The 23,535-nt window shown below is 35.3% G+C and overlaps 1 protein-coding gene across 1 annotated transcript in view; it reads right to left on the bottom strand.

Annotated features, from left to right (window-relative positions):
• The window catches only part of CAMK4 (calcium/calmodulin dependent protein kinase IV), a 251,074-nt gene that overhangs the window by 64,706 nt on the left and 162,833 nt on the right, over positions 1–23,535 (bottom strand). Inside the window, exons 6-7 of the mRNA XM_044657613.1 lie at positions 15,838–15,928; positions 13,837–13,911 (exon numbers count right to left, since the gene is read on the bottom strand). Coding sequence (XP_044513548.1) covers positions 13,837–13,911; positions 15,838–15,928 — 166 coding nt within the window. The remainder of the gene's footprint in view (positions 1–13,836; positions 13,912–15,837; positions 15,929–23,535) is intronic.

Below are 23,535 nucleotides of genomic sequence, written 5' to 3' on the forward strand. Positions count from 1 at the left end.
AATCTATTAGAACTCGTAAGAGGCTTTGACCAGCTTGTTACTCTAATACTCACATTATATTTCCTACACATTTTTAATGTTGTAACTTGCCTTATGTATACTGGATTTATAGAGCACATGTCTTTTAAAATTTATTCTGTCTTGGTAATTGCAAAGAACCTTGAAAGTTTCCATGCTTTGAGAATTACCTTGTAATTTTACAAGAGGTCTTACTTTAAATCCTTAAGAATTGTTGTCTTAAAGGATAAAGCTTTTATATATTTTATTATAAGAGAAATTATTGCCTTAAATGGGTAGAAGCATTTCCTACCCAGGATTTTTAAAACAGGAAGCCAAGGAGCTCCTGTATATTCTTATCTGAAGATAATTTAGACCAGAAGGTTTCTTTTTAAATATCAGAATTGCTATGGAAGCAATAACAGAGTTTGTTGAGAAACTCTTAGCCAAGATTCAAAAGTTGTAACAAGTAAATGATTTTAAACATCATTGTTTTAAAATGTGCTATTGGAAATAATGGTACTCTATTTGAATGTGCACTGGGAATCTGCTATTTGTAAGATCCATTTACACTCACAGAATGAAAATCTCATTTTTCGGTAACCCTTCTAGTTCTAAGCTATATATATATTTTTGATTTTTAAAACATTTTTCTAATGATAGCAATTGATTTTTCCTTTTTCTCATCTTGTACTGGAAGTACATATATAATCATTATTTATCCTTTTTCCGATTCTACAGCAAATACCTGAGCCTATAGGACTGTGATTAAATGCCTTTCTGTCTGATTCTACGAAAAGGGAACATGAGAGCTGTTAATAGTGCTAAAGAAAGCACATTGTCAGAGTCTTGACTGACTAAAATCTGCATGAATTGCTGCAGTTCCTTGCCAATACTTTAGGGCTTGGAAATTGGGGTTTGAGTCCTGGAGTCCCAGTCTTTTCTAAAACTTTAGAGGACGTGGGTCCCCTCGACTTAGATTCCTAGAAAGCACCTAAGATTGGTTATTTATTTGGCTCAGTTCCCTGAAAAGCTGATGATAAGCCAGATCAGAGAGAGACATTTTCCTTAAGTCCTGGCCCTGAATGGGTAATTGCACACTGCTGAATTCACTTTAATTAGACCTTCATTCAAAGGTCTAAGTTTATTTTCCCTACATTTTTTGCACATTTTACATTTTTCACAAGTTAGTTTTTTCTTCTTTTTTTCTTGAATTTTATTCTTTTTATTTTGCCAATTGATTTCATACAACCCCCAGGACTCAGCCACTCATCCTTAGCTGACCTGAGGTACCCTTTTTAAGAAAAAAAGGTGTGTTTAAGATTTACCTTAGGGGGATATCTGTTAAGTTTTTTAAAATTCGATAATATCAAAATATATGTATATTTAACTCTTTTAGGAGTAATTTCAGGGGGAATTGTATAAATCTTAGAAGAAAATGTATGTTTTGTAATCTATAATGTAAAGTTTAAATTCTTTTGAGAATAATTTCAGGATAAGGATCTTGCCATCTCCCCAGAATCCAGAAGATGAACCTGTTTGGTGAAGACACCATGAAGATGTCTGAAAAGCCTTCACTGTACCATGAAGACCAAATTTTGAACTTTGGGGTGCAGTTGATTGAACTATGGGGAGTTGAAATTGAGTTGTATATATTGTTCTAATCGTACACTGTCATACTATACCAATAGGGGACTGCCCCCAAATTGGTTTTTTGTCAATGCGGCTAATTTTACCCATTCGTTCATCTATTTCTTTTATCCCCCAAATTCCTAAATTTTAGAAGTTGTCTATTTTTACAGGTCCAGCGAAGAAAAAGGGCTAACCTTTTTTTTGCCGGCCCTCAGAGGGAATTGTAAGAATGAAATTTGGGAGATGCCATCTTTAAGTATATATATATATGTATTTTCTATGGACACGTGGAAATTATCAAACTACATTTCCCGTGGTCCAACGAGTTTCTGGTTCCAGTTCTTTGGGCGTGGGGATGCCTACGTCTCCATGCAGAGAACAGTTTAAATCTCCTGGGTTAGGGGGGAGTGGGCTCTTGGCCAGCAGACTCAGGAAGAGAGGTAACAATAATGGCTGGGGCAGCAGTTTTGAATTCTTACAAGCGCGTGGTCTAATAACTTTATCTATCAGCATGGCTTTAATTAAAATACTAATTTATATATTTATCTCAGCCTTTATTATTTTTAATCATTATAATACTACCTTGCAGGGTTGCTGAGAAGATCAAAGGAAGTAATATTTATAAAAGTATTTAGCACAGGGTCTGGCATAAAGGAGGTACTAGTTATCATCACCATCATTATTATTTTTATTATTACTACAATATTTGACATTCTTAAACACTCTCTACTTCTAGATACTGTCTACTCTCTTCCTACCTTTCTGTTCATCCCTTTTCAGTCTCATTTGCTGTATCATTATATGATCACCTAACCAGGCCTTTTTTTCTAAATATTATCTGTTCTAATGACTCCACTATCCCATGGGTTAAACTACCAAAAACATAGATGACTTCAGATCTATATATTTCTCTCTAGCCTTTTGAGTTCTGGCACCAACTGATCATTAGATATTTCTAAACATCTCAAACTCCACATATCTCAGATAGAAGAAAACATTTTTCCCTAAGATCCCCTTACTTTTCCTAATTTCACAATATATTTTTCTTTCTTTGTTTTCAATATATTTTTCTTAAGAATACTAACATCTCTCCACTCATGAGGCTCATAGCAAGAATCAATCTCAACTGCATACTTTCCTGCATTCCACATACCCAATCAGTTGTCATATCTTGTCAATTGTACCTTTCTAATATCTCTTGTATTTGTCCTCTTCTCTCCTCTCACACAATCACCACCCTAATTCAGCTCTTCATCACCCTTCATTCTCTACTTTTACTCTTTTATTGGTCTCTCTGTATCCAGTTTCTCTCCTCTCCAATAATTTGCATAACTAGAAACGTGATATTCCTATGGCATACATCTGAATATACCACTCTCCTATTTAACATCCCACCCTCTCCTTTAGGAACAAACATAAGTTCATTTGTTTGACATTCAGAGCACTTTACAACTTGGCTTCAATCTGCCTTTCTTTCATGATTAGTCTCTTTCATGATGGTACAGTCTAGTCAAACCAACTTCGTTATTCTCCACCTAATATATTTCCCCTCCGTCTCTGCACCTTTATTGGTTTCTCCACTTAGAATGTATTTCCTTCTTATTCCATTCTTTTAGAATCCCTAGTTCCTTTAAAGATCAGCTTAAAGCTACTGCTACACCAAGCTTTTTCTGATCCCATTACTGCTGGTGACAATATCTAGAATTTATTTTGCATATATTTATTTCTGTACATGTTGTTTCCCCATTAGAATGTAAGCTCCTTAAGCAAGCACTCGTTTAATTTTTGTCTTTTGTATTCCAAGTTTATAATACATAATTTGGCCCTTAGGTCCTTAATTAGTGTTTATTATTGATATATTAATAATGGGCAATTGAAAAGATTAAACATTAAATGGAAACTAAATAATTTAATCTTAAAGGATGGATGGCACAAAGAGCCATGGACATAATAGAAAATCACACTAAACAGTGAAAATAGAAAAATATACCAAAACATTCAGAATTTAGTCCAAGCAAAGCTTATAGGAAAATATATGTCCCTAAATACTTTCCTGAACAAGAGATATAGAAAGGATAGATCAATGGGGTTTGAGAGACAGATCTGCCAGAAAACACCTTTTCCTGCTCCCTACCCAGCATCAAGACTGGGTCTTGCTGTTTACTGGCAGATCTGACTCTCAAACCCCAGAGGTGGGTTTCATATCCACTAGGAACTAGGGAAGGGAATTGTTCTATAAGTTAGTAAAGCCAAAAAAGGAGCTGCCACATGCAAGGTTTAGGAAGAGAAGTAAGCAATGAAATCTCAGATCTATATGTAAGCCTCGTCTGAAATCTCCATCATGGAAGAGAGCTCAGACCAAAAGGAAATTTATACTTCTATCACACTGAATCTACAGAACCTTAAACTATCTAACTGTGACAAGAGCAAGAAACAATTTACTGAAGGTCCAACCAGAGGCAAACCCACAGTCAAGTTGCCTGGACACAAACACCAGTCAGGAGCTGATAAAACTCAGACCAAGGAGAAAGCTTTGAAATCAATGAAAGCTTGCAAGTCCACTGCCTAAATTGCTCCTGGGATCTTTAAAGAACATATCACTTAATATCTGGAGAAGCACAACTAAAACAGAATATAAAATAAGACTGAATATGGTATAGACATTCCTTTCAGAAGTGTGCATAACCTGACCCAAATACGAAGTCTGATATGGGGAAATGAAAGAAAAATAATAAAATAGCAACAATAAAAACTACAACAAAATTATCCTAACCACAAAGTGCTATTATGATGCGAAGGATGGTCAAAATATAAATCCAGAAAAGAATGATTCCAAAATATCTATAGGCAAAATTTCAAAGTAATAATTTTGGGGTACAATTCCAACTAGAAATACTGAAAAATAAAGCAAGAAATAAGAATGCTAGAGGAAACAATGAGAAAGAAGTGAGAGTTGTAAAAGAAAGGAATAGAAAGAGAATTAATTGCATAGCACAAGAGGTAGAAAACCTTACCCAAGAAACAAACCTTTTTGAAAATTAGAATGAACTAAATAAAATAAATGACTCCATGAAGCAAGAAGAAATATTAAAGCAGTGAGAGACTGAAAGAATAGAAAAAAATATAAGGTATTTCCTACTAAAAACATTTGACCTGGAAAAAGCACCAAAGACAGATAATTTAAGAATCACTGGAATGCCTGAAAGTTATGATCAGATAGATAGAGAGTTTAGATATCATATTTCATGAAATCTCAAAAGAACACTAGTCAGTCCTCTTAGAACCAAAGAACAAAGTAAGAATCAAAAGAATAAAAAAGAATATCTTATATTTTTTCTATTCTTTCAGTCTTTTAACTTCCTTTCTGAAAGAAATTTCAAAATGAAAACAGCCAGGAATATCACATTGAATATGTTAAAATGTAAAGCTTCCAGGTCAAAGAAAAAAATACTACAAACAGCTAAAAGTAAGAATTCAAGTACCAAGGAAAAGTATCAAAGTATTATACAGGCATTACCAGTTACCATTATAAAAGAGCAGAGAGTTGAGATATAATATTTCAAAAGACAAAAGGATTAGGATTTCAACCAGGAACAACTTGCCCACCAAACTAAGGAAGGTAAAGGGAAGGGGAGGGGAGGAGAGGAGAGGAAGGCACTGGACTCCCAATAAAGATTCTGCACAGATTTTTATACATTATCTGAAAACAGCAACAGGATATAAACAGGATGTAAAATTAGGTAATCTAATTTCTTATTGAAGGAAAGAGTAGAGATTTTCAAAATTGGGAGGGATAGAGTGAGTTTCAGTATTTTGTCCAGATTTAAAACAGAGTGCTGCTCATTTGGAAGGGGAAGAGTGGAAAATGAAACCCAAGTATCAAAATAGAGTCAGTTTATAAAATGTGTTATGTTGATAAATAACAGATATTTTGGGGAAGCTGATGATTATGCCAGGGCCAGTAACCTTCAAGACACTTCTTCTCACAGACACTGACTGACAGGCTTCAGTGAGAAGGGAGGGGGTAAGACACTCTTGACTCTCAAACCCCTCCCCCCAAGCAGTTGAGGTTTCAGTTGGAAAAATGGAGACTGACTGAGGTACTTCTGGTAAGTTTCTGTTTGAAGCTGAACTTCAATGATGTTCCCTTTCTTTAACTTGTATTCCCCACAGGTCTGATAAAGGAATAAATAGAAGCTAAATGTTGAGGACTGAGATAGATGATCTTCTTAAATCTGGCAGCTGACAGGATTCAAGCTAGATGACCAGACTTGAGCAGTGAGTATCCCCCCCAAATAATTCCCAGGCACAGATATTGTAGGTAAAGCTTATATTAAGAAGTAAAAGGAAAGCTAGAGAGGGTAATTAGGATTTTTGATAGAGAAAAGGTGACCCTGATCTGTTAGGTTGAAGCTGCCCTTCCCCCTCACAGGAGGGGGTGAAGGGCACTTAACTAAACTGGCTCTCTTGCTAATAATGAATATTTCTATCTAAATCACTAAATATTTGTTTTATTGAAGTTGGTAAAGACCAACCCTATTAAACAGGCTAACCCCTGTGTAGAAACCACGCTGGCTTGTGCCACAATGGCCACTCAGGTGAACCCCCCAAGTCAGGAGCAGTAAGCAGTGTGATCCGCTCACCTCAACCCCCAGAAAGCAACTGTCTAAACCCTTTTCAACTGCCCCCTCACCCAAAGTTCTCCGGGGGGGGGGGTGTCCCCTGGAATTCTGGGTGAGGCTGACCCTGTATTTTTGCAGGGATTCCAAGCAGCCATCTCTACATAACAGATGCAGTCAATTTGGGTCACATAATTCCCATAATTCCCCACTTTGACCCTTTGGAGGAGGGTTCAACAAGAAGCAGTCAGATTGCAGTATACCCATCAAACTGCAGATGAGGCCTACCACCTATTATCACCTAAAGTCGAGTTCAGCATTGGTCTAAACCTTTTAGCACAAACAATTTACCTATTTCAGTTGATTCGCTTATTTCAGTTGGCTCAATTATTTCAATTTGAATATGACTCCTCACTATATGGATCTCTTTTAGGCCAAATTTATAGTATTTTTTATGTGTTTCATTTTCAAAATTACATACCAAGAAAAGACTATTAGGAATCACAGATACAAAAATGGTCATCAGTATTAAATAACATTGTCTCCTTATATCCTAGCTCACTAATCAATACCAATTTAATCATCATATTTCATCTTGAGCCCCAAATATCCCATGATACAACCTCTTAAATCTGGTGAAAAACCAGTTCAAATTTTATGGAGCTAATCTTATTAATAATAAAGCTATAAGAAGAACTTTAAATTAGGAACTCATAATCCATTTGAAACTTCAAAGAATTTCATTTTTAATATACCCCTTGCTGTTTCTAACTTATTTTAATACTTGTAATGGGATATGAACAAGAATATCAACAGGTTGAAGGAAAAATATTTTTAAAAATCAGAGGGGCAGCCTTAGAAAATGAGTCCTTCTGTCTCTTAAAGCAGATACTTCATGGGGCAGCTGGGTAGCTCAGTGGATTGAGAGTCAAGCCTAGAGATGGGAGGTCCTAGGTTCAAATCCGGCCTCAGACACTTCCCAGCTGTGTGATCCTGGGCAAGTCACTTGACCCCCATTGCCCACCCTTACCACTCTTCCACCTAGGAGCCAATTCACAGAAGTTAAGGGTTTAAAAAAATAAATTAAAAAAAACAACAGATACTTCGAACTAGGAAAATAATTTAATTTTCTTAATAATTATCAATGTAACTTTATATGTAAAATCTGGAATTGAATTTTGAGAACTTATACCAAAACATACACAAAGTCTAAATTTCCTCTTAGAAACATTTGGAAGCCAATTATATATATATATATATATGTATATATATATATATATGATATATACATATATCTTAGTGCTTAAAAAAGAGTCTGGCCCTTTTGCTTTCTCAAAATTTACTAATCTATTTAATTAGAATGCTTTTATTTCTCTGCCTTAATACTTTGCCTAATTCCCATATTAGGAGAATATCATCCCTATATTTTCATTTTGGATTCAAATATTGTAGTATTAATTTATCTAATTAAATATTCAGCACCACCACAACAAAAATTTCTACATGTTGCAAAACTAAATCTATAAATCAATCAAATTTTCTCCAGGTTACTTGCCTAATTACAGAAAATTTCTATGAAAGGAAAAGGAGGGACATAGGTATGAGAATATTAAAACTCGTCCTCTTAAGGGCACAGACTGACTCAGGTCATGAGCCATAAAAGAGGGAAAACTCTCTCAACTCTTATTTCCATATTTATTCCATAAATATTAATTCCATATTTAACAGTCAGTCATGTAGAACATTTGCACATTATTCACAGGTTCTCAAAGCCAAAAGGGAAATTTCTGTTCAAAAAGGATTTAGAATCATGGGGAAGCTGAGCCAAGAGTATCCTAACAAGCTATACCCTCAACTTTTCCTAGAGACAGACCTATATCAGTTCTCAAACTGCAACACATGCCATTGTCTCCTTGACTGTTAGTTTAATGGACATTTTAGACAACCATATCTGAACTCAAACTCAGAATAATATTATGGTCCAAAGAAAATTTACCTCAAATAGCAGAATTTAATTAATCAAAACTTAGAACTATGTTTTTATTTTTAACTCAAATGTTCAAATAATAGATAACAAGGAGCATTTAGGATGTTTAATTTATCCTTCCTTTAGAAATTAAGAATACTGGGGTTCTGGGGGCAGCTGGGTAGCTCAGTGGATTGAGAGCCAGGCCTAGAGATGGGAGGTCCTAGGTTCAAATCTGGTCTCAGACACTTCCTAGCTGTGTGACCCTGGGCAAGTCACTTGACCCCCATTGCCTACCCTTACCACTCTTCTGCCTTGGAGCCAATACATGGTATTGACTCCAAGATGGAAGGTAAGGGTTTAAAAAAAAAAAAAAAAAAAGAATACTGGGGTTCTGCGTGAATACATGATAGTTGACTCAAAACATCCAGAAGATTGCTGGCTACAGTAAGCCTCCAACATATATTGTCCATTCACCCCAAGGCAAGGTCAGAACTTTTGATTTTGAAGTTTGTTATTATTAAATTGACTTAAAGATGCTACCTAATACATATTGGAAGCCAATATGTATTAGGTAGCATCTTTAAGTCAATTTAATTTAATATATAGAAGTTGCATCTTTAAATCTATACATTCTCATAATTTTTTCCTAAGTGATAGCCAAATATTTCTAGATGAAAACTTCCTCATTATTATAGTAAACTTGTAAATTCCCTCCTTTTGATAAAGACTAAAAGAGGAGATCCTATTTTCTCAATTCTAATTTTTCAAACTTCAGTACTTTAAAATTTTACAATATGTGGTCATTAGGCCTTAGCCTTGTATGGATCTTATGATCCTGCCTGAATACAAAATCCCAAGGGATCTCACAGATAAGGATATCTTACAGAGTCTGTGTAACTTTTTTCCAAACAGAAAATTATTGTTATTATATATTTTAAAACCAAATATATCCATTAAATATTAAACAGTATGCAAATATCTATTTTTATCACATTCTTTTAACAGCTTGATTCATGATCCAACAGAATCCAGACAAATGCATTTTTGATACAGAAAAGTAATAATACTTTAACAAATTTCACAAAAATTTTGGAAACACAATAATAAAACACCAGTCTAATGACATCAATTCAATTGAATGCATCTCCAAATTATCTCACATAGAAAATCATTCATTTTATTACCTTTGGCATTTTATACTAATCCCAACTAAAATCTGGTATTGTTGCTCATTATTAATTTTAATGAGGACCAATGACATCTTGACTTGTGCATGAATTGGATTTAAGTGAGGCAGACTTACAAAAAGTTATCAGCCTCACTTTCTCTTCCAGAGTCATCAAAGTCTAGTGGCAAGACAAAAGTCAGGATGACTAGCAATGGCTTGGGATACAGAGGATGACCTTAGCATCTGATTAAGCTCTAAAGCAGTAGTTCCCAAACTTTTTTGACCTACTGCCCCCTTTCCAGAAAAAAATATTACTTAGCGCCACCTGTCACATACTATCACTGCCCCCTTACAGTTATTCACCTCCCCCAAATGCACCTGTGACCATCACTGCTCTCCTAGATTGCTGCAGCACCCACCAAGGGGCAGTGGTGCCACTTTGGGAATCACTGCTCTAAAGGTTCCAAAGCTCATTCTTCAGTCACTTTCATGGCCAATGAAAAAAAATGTTCTCATCTGCTGTTCAACTTGATTTAGCCCATCAACTGAATTTGTTTTTCCAGATTGTGGCCACTGTGCATATTATAGTTTCTTGGAGACACAGGTGAGAGTTGGGTGAGAGTTGGACACCAAAGGTGGTGAGTTGCCTTGAAATGGGCTCTGCATGCCCTCTCACTAGAGCTAAAGCCTTGAACATCCCATATACTCTAATGTACAGAGCTATCTAATACAGAATAATTATGTAGTACAATGAATAGAGTGTCCAACCTGGAGTCAAAAAGAATTCCTGAATTCAAACCCGTACTCACACACTTACTAGATATTTTTGACCCTGGACAAGTCATTTAATCCTCTTTGCTTCAGTTTCCTCATCTGTAAAACAAGCTGGAGAAAGAAATGGCAAACTACTCCTGTGTCTCTGCCAAGAAAACCCCAAATAAGATGATAGGGACTACAAGTTCAATATAAGTTAGCAGCATGATGTGGCAACCCCAAAAGCTAATATCATTTTGATCCCAGGAAAAGGACCTGTTTAAACAAAAATATTTATAACAGCTCTTTTTGTGGTGGCAAAGAATTGGAAATTGTAGTGAATGTCCATCAAATGGGAAATGGTTCAACAAGTTTTGGAATATGATTGTAATGGAATACTATTGTAATGTCCATCAAATGGGAAATGGTTCAACAAGTTTTGGAATATGATTGTAATGGAATACTTATTGCTATAAGAAATAAGAAGCAAGATGATTTCAGAAAAACCTGGAAAGAACTACATCAACTGATGCAAACTGGATTGAGCAAATTGAAACATTGTACATAGTAACAGCAATATTATGTGATGATCAATTATGAATGATTTAATTATTCTCAGCAATACAGTGACCCAAGACAATTCTAAAGGACCCCTGGAAAATGCTATTGGTTTCCAAAGAGATTTCCAAGAAAGAAATCCTAGATCAAAGCATACTATTTTTCACTTTATTTTCTTCATAGTTTTGTTTGTTTTATATGAGTCTTCTTTTACAACATGACCAATCTAGAAATATAATTTTGCAAGATCCTACATGTGTAACCTAGATCAAATTACTTAGTCTCAGGGAGGGAGCAGGGGAAGGAGGAAGGGAGAGAATTTGGAACTCAACATTTTAGAAAATTGTTATTAGAATAATAAGACTATTAAACTAATTAAAACTATTATCTGCACAGAAAGAAAAGCATAAGTTGAGATCACAGGAATGAGACTTGAGAGGACAAATTGTTTTATCATTTTACAGTTAAGGAAATTAAGGCTGAACTGTGACTAACTCAAAATCATAGAGGTAATGTCAGGGAGGTAATTCCCTATAAAACCAGAGATGAAGTTTATAATTATTTTCTAACTCTTTCTAAAAGTCTTAGTCTTGACTATCCTCCATATGACTTACCAAAGTGATTTTCCTTAAGTATAATTATGACCATATAACTTTCCTAACCTATATCAACTTTCATTGCTCCCCTTCAAGCCACCTTTTATCTGAGAATCTTACCTAATAGTTTGTGGAAAATGTTGAGGCCATTTGCTGAGAGCATCTCCCCTTTCCTCTTCCTTATTTCATGTCATTCACATGCCTTATGCCACTATCTTCACCTTGGTATCAGATGAAGAAAGTAGCCTTACTCCTTAATGAGACTAACCCCTCTACCTTTACAAGTGATCCAATCCTATCTTGTTTCCTCCAACACTCCCACTCTATCATCTCCAATCTTTCATTTATTTTCAATGTCTTTGCTAACAGGCTTGTTTGTTACTGCCTACAAATATGTCCAAGTCTCTTGCATCCTCAAAAATCCTTTACTTGATACTTCCATCCCCACTATTACTTTATATCTTTTCTTCCCTTTGAGAACAAACTGCTTGAAAAGGTTGCCTACAAAAGATGCCTCCACTTTATTCTTATTCTATTTTAACCCTTTACAATATGACTTCCAATCTCATCAGAATTTGCTCCCCTCCCCAAAGTTCCCAACAATTTACTTGCCAAATGCCATAGCTTATTCTTTTTTTTAATTGAAAAATGTTATTTAATTAATTGATATAGAATATTTTCCCATGGTTATATGATTCATGTTCTTTCCCTCCGCTCCTCCCACCCCACCCCTGATAGCCAACAAGTAATTCCACTGTGTTTTATATATGTCATTGATCAAGACCTATTTCCATATTATTAATATTTGCATTAGGATGATTGCTTAAGAGTCTGCATTCCCAATCATGTCCCCATCGACCTATGTGATCAAGCAGTTGCTTTTCTCCTGTATTACTACTCCCACAGTTCTTTCTCTGGATGTGACTAACGTTTTTTTCTCATAAATCCCTCAGAATTGTCCTGGATCATTGCATTGTTGCTAATAGAGAAGTCCATTACATTCAATTGTGCCACAATGTATCAGTCTCTGTATATATGGTTCTCCTGGTTCTGCGTCTTTCACTCTGCATCAATTCCTGGAGATTGTTCCAGTTCACATGGAATTCCTCCAGTCCATTATTCCTTATAGTACAATAGTATTCCATCACCAACAGATACCACAATTTGTTCAGCTATTCCCCCATCAAAGGGCATTCCCTCATTTTCCAATTTTTTGGCAAGCCTTATTCTTAATTCTCATTCTCCTTCATTTCTTTGCAACTTTTGACTATTGACCATCTTCTTATCTTTGCTAGTCTTTTTCTCTAGGTTTTTGGAATGTCTCTATCTCTATCTGTATCTCTGTCTCTATTTGTATCTTTATTTCTCTGTCTCTGTCTCTCTATCTCTCTCAGTCTGTGTGTCTCTCTCCTCCCATCTATCTGTTCCTTCTCAGTTTCCTTTGCTAGATCCTAATCCAGATCCTCATCTTCAATTCCACAGAATTCTCTCCTGGACCCTCTTTTTTTCTCCCTCACTTGGGAATCTCATCAGTTCCTATGGCTTTGATTTCTGTCTCTAGACTGATAATTCTCAAATCTAACTATTCCAATTTAAACTCTCTGCTGACTTCTAATTTGACACCTCCAACTGCCTTTCAAACAACTTAAACTGTCCAGCAGACATCTTAAACTCTACATATCCCAAACTGAATTTATTACCTTTCCCCTAAAAACTCTCCTGCCTCCAACCTCCCTTTTATTATCCAGGAAGCACTATCCTCCCAGTGCCCCATGCTCCAAACCTAGGCATGAGCCTCAACTCTTCACTATCTCTACCACCTCCCTCACTATATCCAATATATTGCCAAGGCTTGCCAGTTTCAACTTTGCAATGTCTTTCAAATTTTCCCCTTTTCTTCTTTAATGCTACAACCACCCTGATACAGGTTCTCACCCTTGGAAGACTGTAATAGCAAGCCATTGAAAGAATGGTCTGCCTTCCTCAAGTCTCTCTCCACTCTCACTGTCAAAGTGATTTTTCTAAAACATAGGTCTGACCATGTCACCCATGTCAATAAACTCCAGTAGACTCCTTATCACTTCTAAGTGATGAATAAAAATATTTCCAATGCCTTGTCTCTTTTTATCTGCCCCCCCCCATTTATCCTGAATATAGCTTATGTATACTCTTTGGTGGTTTCCTCATTATATTATGAGTCTTTCGACTCCCTTTGTATTCTGAGTTCTTAGGATAGTGCTTGGCAGATTGTAGACAATAAATGTTTGAATATTATTCAAAAGCAAACCACATTTGTTTTTAAAGAAGAGTTCAACTAGCCTTCCTTTTAGTCCATTCAAATTTTCATAAAGTCAGAGGTTGCTTCCTTCGGGAAAAACTCAAAAAAGGGTGGCTACCTTAATATAATGTCCTATTATTTTTTAAATTTCAACCACTTGTATCCAGAGGGGACAGTATTTTAGAATAGATACAAACTGTGGAACACACAATTTAGGTTGTAAATAGAAACAAAAGTAGAGCAGAAGTCAGTATTAAAGGGCATACCACAATACCCTGGGGTTCCACATATAGTCTTCATCGTAACTTGATCCTCCACAATTTTAGAAAGTCCAAAGTCAGCTGGGAAAATAAAGGGGGGGGGGGGGGAATCACAAAGCAATTCATTATTTTCTCATCTACTATGTAATGACAGAGTATTCTTTTATGCTCATAATACTTAAAAAATATGTTTTGGTCAGTTTGAGGCTTTTAGTAAGTAATATAGACAATTAAAAAAAAGTAATCTTCTGATATCTATGGCAGGAGTTCTTAATTTCTGTGTGTGTCATAGATCTTTCTGGCAATATGATGAGGACTGCTTCTCAGAATAATTTTAAATTAGTTAACATGTCAATAATCAAATAAATTAATGTCAAGTGCTTTGCAAACCTTAAAATGATATATAAATACTAACTTTTTATTTTTTGTGATCACTTTTAAGGGCATAAATAAAATATGTAGAATTCCAACAGAAACCAATTATGTTAAAATACAGTTCTCAAAATATTTTTTTTAAGTTCATGGACCCCAGGTTAAGAATCCCCAGTCTAAACCAATGTATTAAATGTTTCTTTCAATAAAATAGTACAAGTAAAATTAAAATTTTAAAAACACTTTTACCAGTTCTAATATTAGTGAAATATACAATTATTTCCAAGAACAAAATAGAGAAGTAGAACAATTCAGAACATCTGAATTATTTAATGTGAGTGAAATGTAAAGCAAAGGAACTTCATAACATAGTTTGGAGAAGAAAATGGTCATTAATAAACAGAAAAATATGAAATATCGCACATTCTTAATGAATATTCATGTAAGGGATAACAATCAACTGCTTTCAAACAAGAAAGTAAAACAGGCTTTCAAACTTAAAAATAATTTTTTTCAGCCAAAAATGTCATTCAGGGTAAGCATTGTGAAAAGTTGCTATCATTTTGAAACATTAAGCTATAATCTTATAAAGACTTATAAAGTCAAGCTATAATCATCTGACTCAGGAAACATACCAAGCACTTTTCACTAGAAATCTTTCACTTCTAGATGTCAGAGTGGAATTCCTTGCATTTTAACTTTAAAACTATGTTCCCACTAAATGTGACTACTAGTTCCTATGAACATACTTTAGAATGCAAATATCTATTGCATAAATTATCTATTAATCCATCTTCTGATAAACTTATTTTCAGATAACATTTATGAAAGCAGTCAAGGAAAATGGGATCTTCTCTGAAATCCACTATTTTTCTAATGGCTATCTATAGAAAATTCTAGATGACTTTTACCATTTTCAGAATTTTCTTTAGTGTCTATATTTATAAAATAGATCCTATCATATATTTGAGTTCATTTTCAATTGGGCAGAGATAGACACATAGACATAAATACAAAGACATCACATGACCATTATAGAACACAATGCTAGTTAAGGAATATATTGCTGTTTTTAGGTTTCATAAATCACCCTAGCTTTTGTTTTCTTGTGTTTTTTCTTTCTTTTTTTTTTAACCTTTGAACCAATCAGAAGTATCTGAGGGGCAGCATGTGATAATTGTGTTAAGAACAATATCTTCTTTGGTAAGAAAAAAACAAAACTGAGAGATGTTTATTTAGCATGTAAGTAAGAAGTAATGACAATTTGTTTCAATATTCAGAGTGGCTTAATTCCAAATATCTTTGCACTACTAAGCTTTTTTTTTTTTAATACAGAGTACTGTTTAGAAAACTATTAATACTCAGAAATGGTGAATTCACTCCTTTTTGGACCAGACTAAGTAATCTTGAGGTAGAATTCTTCTTTGCTTGGAATCAAGTTTTTACTACAGTAATCACTTTTTTTAATTTAATGCCACAATACAAAGCACAGCCTGCCTTTAGACATAATTCCTTTTAGGATTCAAAATAATCCAGGAACTGCTATTCTGGAAAGAAGAAATAATTTTTATCCTACTTAAAAAATTTATCTCCCTATCAAAATGGGAAGGGTAATCCATTAGGGATATTTTTTACCTATTTTGAGTGGTGCATCTGGGTCTGGAGTTGCATAGAGAAGATTCTCAGGTTTAAGATCACGATGGACGATTCCATTTTCATGTAGATACTAGACAGGAAAAACCATATCAGAAAATTGTATTTATTGTACATTTATGATATATATGATATAGTTTCATAAAGAATATAATTCTATACTAAGAATAAATAATTCTACTATTTGCATATAATGTGAAGTCAACCTAAGAAAGAGAAAAAATTTTAAATAAAAAAATGATGGAATTGTTGACTATGAGAATTAATTTTAATGTTTTATCATTTAATTATTAATATCAGTTTGTAATATTTTCTCCTCTTGTCAAAAGGCTGTTCTGACACTAACTTAAGGAGAAACTCCTCTCACCCACTCCCATTCCTGATCTTTAAGCATTTTGGCCTCAAAAAGATTGGACTGGGACCCACCTTGAGAATCTGAATTCTGTTTACACTGTAAATAGGAGTACCTTGGGCTAGTCCTGGCCACCACAAGTGATTCATGTGCCCTTGTTCCCCTCATTAAGGTTTGGGTCTACTTGAATCATGAAGGAGAAAGTGACTAGAAAGAAGTAGGGGTTTTTCTATTAAAGTTGCCAAAGAGAGCTGGAACCTCATATGATGAACCTTACTCCTCATATGATCCCCCTTCCTTTCCTCCTGAAAACATAAAAATTTTTCTGTCAGTTTTCTCAGTGCAGATCAATAGTACTCAGGTACAAGCCCCTCAATCTCAATTAAAGGCATCTTTTTCTTTATGTGAATTTGATTTCTTTCAAGACTCAACAATATAAATAGTTACCTGAATGTGGAAGGCAGTTTTAAGAGCACAGCATCAATTAGGTACACATAGCACTGGCTATTCTATTTACACATATAGCTATAATAATTTAATTATTACTACTTACCATCTTCAAAGAAAAAAGAGTAAGGAATTCAGTGGCCATAAAAGAATATAAGTATGGTTTAGTTATCATTTAAATAGCATAACTGTATTAAATCATAAAAATCATGATAATACAAAGCACATACCATGAAATTTCCCCATTTTCAAAAAAGTGGTGAGAATGGAGTCAATAAAATTATAGGCTATGAGTTTGATTTTGATTCCTAGTAAAATGCTAAAGACTAGTTAGTGAAGTAGTTGCCAAACAATAAACATGGACATTTCTATATATAACTATAACTAGATATTCACATAAGTTTTTCTTGACAACAGGGAAAAATTTTTGAAATCTAACTTTGAACTTTGAGAATTGTATTCTTGGACAGTGTTTTCTTCTCTCTCTCTGAGAAAGACTAAGGCTCCTGTTAGTTTTGAATCTGAGGAAGGCTTATTCTCCTCACCTGAAGTTTTTTAATGAAGATTGGCAGCAGCAGGGTTCTCCTACTTCTATTCATTTCTATAGGAGACTTACATTGAGAAGAAGGCTAGCAATGATGGTGATAAGAACGGAAACTAGGTTTTAAGTACTATAAGCTTACTCCTATAATAAATGATAAAGAGGAAATAATAATAATTTGGGGGGAGACTAGATATTGGGAATCTGAGAGATACTAAAGGTGGAATGGGACACAGGAAACCCAGAAGTTCAGGGGACACCTCAAGGACTTCTCTAAATTCAAGAACCAGTCTGGTTGGAAAAGACCATCTCTGATCACCAACAACAAATGGATAAAGATGGCATTTGTGTTCCATACTTTTAAAAATCTGCATATCTCACTGATAGACAACACTGTCAACCTCAGGCCCCTTCCTTCCCGTCTCCATCATGTGTCAAACCCATATAAACTCCATCTTTTGTTACCTTGACAAGGCAGAGTTTATCCTACAAGCTGCTTCTTGGCCATTCAACTCACTAATACTTTTTACCTTCTTAAGATTTATTAGGGTGCCATGTAATTCCTTAGGTGGAAACTCCTTGGGGAGCAGAATTGTTCTCCCATAACAAAGGTGACCACTCATTGAAGATCAAGATAAGAACCATAAAAGTTAGCTCTGTTCCCAGAAACCTCTGTCCCTGGTACTCTATTTCTTTGTTTCTATTGCCTGAATTTTTGTCTTCTGTAAAGAACGTTCAGTCATAAATTATCTACGCTTCATGTTCGATAATTAATTCTATGTAAGCGGGAGTGCAGTGAAGAAGGCTAGTGACTCCTTGGGAATATACCAAACTAAGATAGGACAGTGGCCTATATTCAGCCTAAACCTGTCAGGATTTCGAATTTGTCCTTTTTTTTTATTGCACAATAGTATCCCATTGCATTCAACCCCCTTGACTCAAGGGCCCATTTATGAATGATTCTCCTCTTTGGTGGAGATTGATTTCAATACCCTATGCCTGCTTGAGGGGTAGAGTTAATTGAGACCTGGATAGAAGACAGAACCTCGTTTTCTGGCTTCCAGCTTTAAAAGAGAAGACCCATGGTTCCAGACTCTCTTCAAGTACCTGAAGGGAGAGAAAGACTCTATGTTTAAGCCAACATGTAGAACAGTTGGCAAACTCAATTATCCACAGCTTACTATACTAGAAATTCCTAGGATGAGATCTGTGACTATCCCTTTTGGTTGAGCTATTTGCTCCTGGAGTGGAAGTGTGGGGTCCCCTGGACACCGCAAGTCTCTGGAGGAATCCCAGGTCAAAGAAGTGTGTGGGGAATTCCACGATCCTGGATCCCAGGGATATTGGTAGTGGAAGAAAGCCAGCCCTGGTGCAACCAAAGAGACAAGTGCATAAACAAAGGATTCTCTGGGGGGTTCATTTCCTTCTGTTTTAGATGCATTTCCCCTAGTTTTATGAGGAGAATTTTAGCATGGATATGTATCTTCTGTTTACATCTCAATCATCACTAGATTCTCTGAGATAGGCAACTTACCCTCCTTTATGATCAGGGCTGAATATGTCATGAACAATGTACACCTGTGCTTCTACCGGAGACACCATCACATAGTCACAGGAATGTCACCTATTCCTCCATGGTTGTCCCCCTTCCCACCTTTCTTTCTGGGTCAGGTAGTCCCTGTTCCTTTAAGGTATAAAAATTCTGGATCTCTTCTCCTCAGGGAGGCAGACTTCACCAGTATGTCTCCTGGCCATTCACTCAATAAAATCCTCTATTTTTAAAGTCTAGTAATACATTAAGTGGGCACCTTCCTGAACCAGATAATCTCAAGCTCTCCCACAACACTGGTGATATCCTGAAATTATTTTTAGTATAATTTTATTTTTATCTTATTGATTTTTGGAAGTATAACAAGTTTATCCAAACTTGCTTGGTTTTATACTAACAGGATGTTAACATAAAAATATTCTTATGTACTGTGAAAATGCAAGGAATACTGACTAATAATTAGCTGGATTTGCTCAAACCTCCATTTTTTACAGGAGTTTCTGATCTATTGAATATTGAAATGACAATAATGTTTTGCAATTGTAAGTTAAGCTTGAGAAATGGGGATCACTAATTAAAAACTGACCAAGTGAGCTTGGACTGGAAACAGACTTTTCCAGATAAAATAATAATTATTTCAATTAAAAGCAGCCTCAGAGATTTTCCATGTAAAACAACTGTTATTGACCTGTTTCCCTAGGAGTCTCTGGGACTACTCCAGTAACTGTCACAATCTTCCCCCTGAGCTATGGTGTCTTTGAGCAATAATAGCTAGCTAGTATTGTAACTGCATGCCATTCTGCTGAGAAGAATATAATAAAAAGTGTCTGTGACTCTTCCTCTGGTTCTTGGTGTCTCTCACTCAAATTCAACTCCAGTTCATGGGGCCAGGCACCTAGGAAGGTAGTGGGTTGACATTTTATTTATTAATTGCATTAGTATTTGCGTGTTAATATGGACACAAATGAAATAATATTTAGAAAAACAATCGAAAAGCAAAGATGTCTAATATTAGGAATAAACTTTGACCTTAAGAATGAGGCTATGGGGGGGGGGGGCAGCTAGGTGGCTCATTGGATTGGGAGTCAGGCTCAGAGATGGGAGGTCCTGGGTTCTAATCTGATCTCAGATACTTCCCAGCTGTGTGACCATGGGCAAGTCACTTGATCCCCATTGCCTAGCCCTTACCACTCTTCTGCCTTAGAACCAAAATATAGTATTGATTTAAAGAGGGAAGGTAAGGGTTTAAAAAAAAAAAAAAGAATGAGACAGAAAAAGTAAAAGGATTAGAAGAGTATACAATAAAGGCTACTGTTCTTAAAGCAGGTGAGACAACTCAGAAAGTCCTTTTTTAGTCCTGCCCTAGAATTTTGAACTTAGCTGAAAAAAACTGACAGTAGGAAGTAGTGTCAGAATTTCATAGTAGGCTACCTGCTGAGGATTACCAAATTAATTAAAAGAGGCTATGGAAGAAGTTGAGATTCTACCTTTATATCTGAGCTGCCTTTTCCCGAGATATTGAGGAGGAAGAGAATTCCAATAACCATTGAATCAGATGGGGGAACAATATCTGTGGCACAATGCCAATTCTTGAGAAAGGGCCTCACTGACCATGGAAGAATGAAGTATGCCTGCAGTCACTGAGCCAACCCAGCTAGCCTCAAATGTTTCCTACCATTATTGCTGTTCTGAGGTTTAGATTTTTCAAAACATCTGTGATCTGAATCAGGTAACATCTATATCCAGGAACCCCTTGGTTCTTTGACTTTGTTATTCCAAAACCCCCATTTCCTCAAAGACACTATAATTATGGAGCTCCTGAAGCCTGTCTTTAAGCAGCTGAGACTGGGCTGTCTCTGCTCCACATGCAGATCTATACTTTCAGAAAATAAATGCTTTTGTTATTGTACCAATGAGACTCAGCTTACCTCTTTTGGGGGTTTGGGGGTCATTCAGAACCAGGTCCATTAATAAGCCTACAGAGACTGAATGTCATAATTAAATCCAGTAATTCTACCACATCTAGAATAAGATTGAGGTCATACATCCTATGATGAACTCGTTTTCAAATAATCCCTTTACTGACTCTCAGTCTGAAAACAAAGAATTCAAAAGATTGAATTGACTGAATTCCTGTATTTCAAAGAGACTAAATAAAAAAGGAAAGGGTCCATACGTATAACAGTTCTTTTTTGTATTGGCAAAGAATTGGAAATCTGGGGGAACTTCATTACTTGAGGAATGGACAAACAAATTGTGGTATATGATTGTGATGGAAAACTATTGTGCTATTAGATATGATGGGGAGCAGAGTTCAGAAAAACATGGCAGATGAAAAGAACTGGGAGATCATTGTGCACAGTGTCATGGTAAGGATAATTAGCTGTGAAAGACTTGGTCACTCTGATCAATGCAATAATACAAGACAATTCCAAAGGACTTAGAATGAAAAAATGCTATCCACCTCCAGAAAGAGAACTGGTGTGGAAACTGAAGCATAATTTTCTTGCGTTTTTTGAAATGCAACTGAAACATAAGTATGTTTTGCATTATTTCACATATATAATTGATATCATGTTGCTTGCCTTTTCAGTGGGGGAGGGATGAGAATTTGAAACTTAAAATGTGAAAAGAATGCTAAAAATAAATAAATAATGAACTTTTTTTAAAGGGAAGGGTCCCTAAAGATACATCTAAGCCAACTTATTTTCCACATGAAGCACCTCATTTTCAGAGATCTAAAATTAGATAACAAGATAGAAACAGAACTAATACATAGTCACGGATTTCCTAACATCCAGTCCAGTGATCTCACCTCTAAACCACTTCTTCTGTTTCTACGTGATGGGTCACAGTTAAAATTAATCAAGCTATCAAGTCTGTCATATTTGGAAAACAAATTTAAGTCATTTGAACACACTTTCAATTTAATAAAAACAGCAAATATTTATGCAATATTTTTCATGTGGAAGACATCTCCTATGTGATAGGAGACATACAAAAATAAATGAAACAGGGGGCAGCTGGGTAGCTCAGTGGATTGAGAGTCAGACCTAGAGACCTAGATCCTGGGTTCAAATCCAGCCTCAGACACTTCCCAGCTGTGTGACCCTGGGCAAGTCACTTGACCCCCATTGCCCACCCTTACTACTCTTCCACCTAGGAGCCAATACACAGAAGTTAAGGGTTAAAAAAAATAAATGAAACAGATCTTGCCTTCAAGAAGTTTATAAAAATAGTAATAGAGATAGATATATATAACTATAATAATAATTAGATATTAAATTTCCCAGAAAATGTACATTTAATAAAGTGCTATGAATTATCTAGGGAACAAGAGATTGTTTTTGTCATGGAGAAAGTTATATTTAAACTAGGTTTTACTGAATGGGGAAGGATTCTGATAGGCAGAAATAGTGGGGAAAGATGAGTGCATTCCAAGGAAGGAGATAGAGAGGTCAAAGGTATGAAAGGACAGCATGAGTTTGGGGAATAGTCCAGCCTCATTATATGAAAACTCATTTGATATTTATTATGTATCTGACTCAGTGCTCATGATGGACACAATTGCAATGGCATCAAACACTACTAAGATATTTCCATATACCTAACTGCAAACAGAGGCATTCTTACACCAGGTATAAATTCAGTGAGGGATGAAGTGCAGTTTTACTAAACAAACACAAATCTAGTCTACTTTTCAAAGAAGACCATAAAATGAATAGTTAATTCTCTAATCAAATGATGGAAAATGAATATATTGTCACTAGTAGGGACACATATTAAATTTATGGGTATTGTAAAGTTGATATACTAACCTTTGAAACTGGCAAAATTGTCTATATTTTATATAAATTTTATAATTTTCTTACTAATATGAGTGAATTTGCCCCAGAGATGAAAGAAGTGTTATGGTGATGAGATACTGATATGGAAACTATTGGTGATGTGAGGTAAGGAAACACAACAGCTCACAGATGGTCAAAGGATCATCAGAGAAAGAAAATATTCCATTCTTCCCTTCCCCCCATGGGAGAATGCCTTTCCTCCTACCTCCCAGATGTTGTCACTTTAAGATAAAATCCTAGATGATATAATAAGAAAAATGCATTTTACTTATTCTTTATTACCTCAATGTCACATTGTTTGTCACTTCCTTTTTCTTTGTAATAAAAAATCCAATTTTTGAGGCAACTAGATAGCTCAGTGAATTGAGAGCCAGGCCTAGAAGATAGGAGTTCAAATCTGAGTTCAGATATTTCCTAACTGTGTGATCCTGGGAAAGTCATTTGACCCCCTTTGCCTAGCCTTTACTACTCTTCTGCCTTGGAACCAATATACATTATTGATTCTAAGATGGAAGATAAGGATTTTTTAAAAAGGAAAAAAAACCCTATTTCATTGTATTATCTGTCTTTGAAGCAATTGTTCTCACATGGATTGAATTTGAAAGTAGGATGGAATCATTGAAAGAGAATGGATTTGAAGTCAAGAGACATGGATTTGAGTTTTGGATCTGACACTGTATAAATGGCTTAGATGACCACTAAGTTCTCTTTATAGCTCTAATAGTCTATGATTCAATGTGAATCAAACAATAACAATAATTTCTATCATATGCCACATACTGTGAGAGGCCCTGTAGATAAAAATGAAGTGATCCCTGCTCTCAAGGAATATACATTCAATGGATGAAGAAAACAATATGCAAAATGAATACAAAATCAGGATAAGATAGTTTAGGGAGGAAAAAAAATGTTTTTTCCTCCCTAAACTATATATATATATATA

Source organism: Gracilinanus agilis, chromosome 1 (genome assembly GCF_016433145.1).
Source record: "Gracilinanus agilis isolate LMUSP501 chromosome 1, AgileGrace, whole genome shotgun sequence".
In the NCBI taxonomy this organism is placed as follows: Eukaryota; Metazoa; Chordata; class Mammalia; order Didelphimorphia; family Didelphidae; genus Gracilinanus; species Gracilinanus agilis.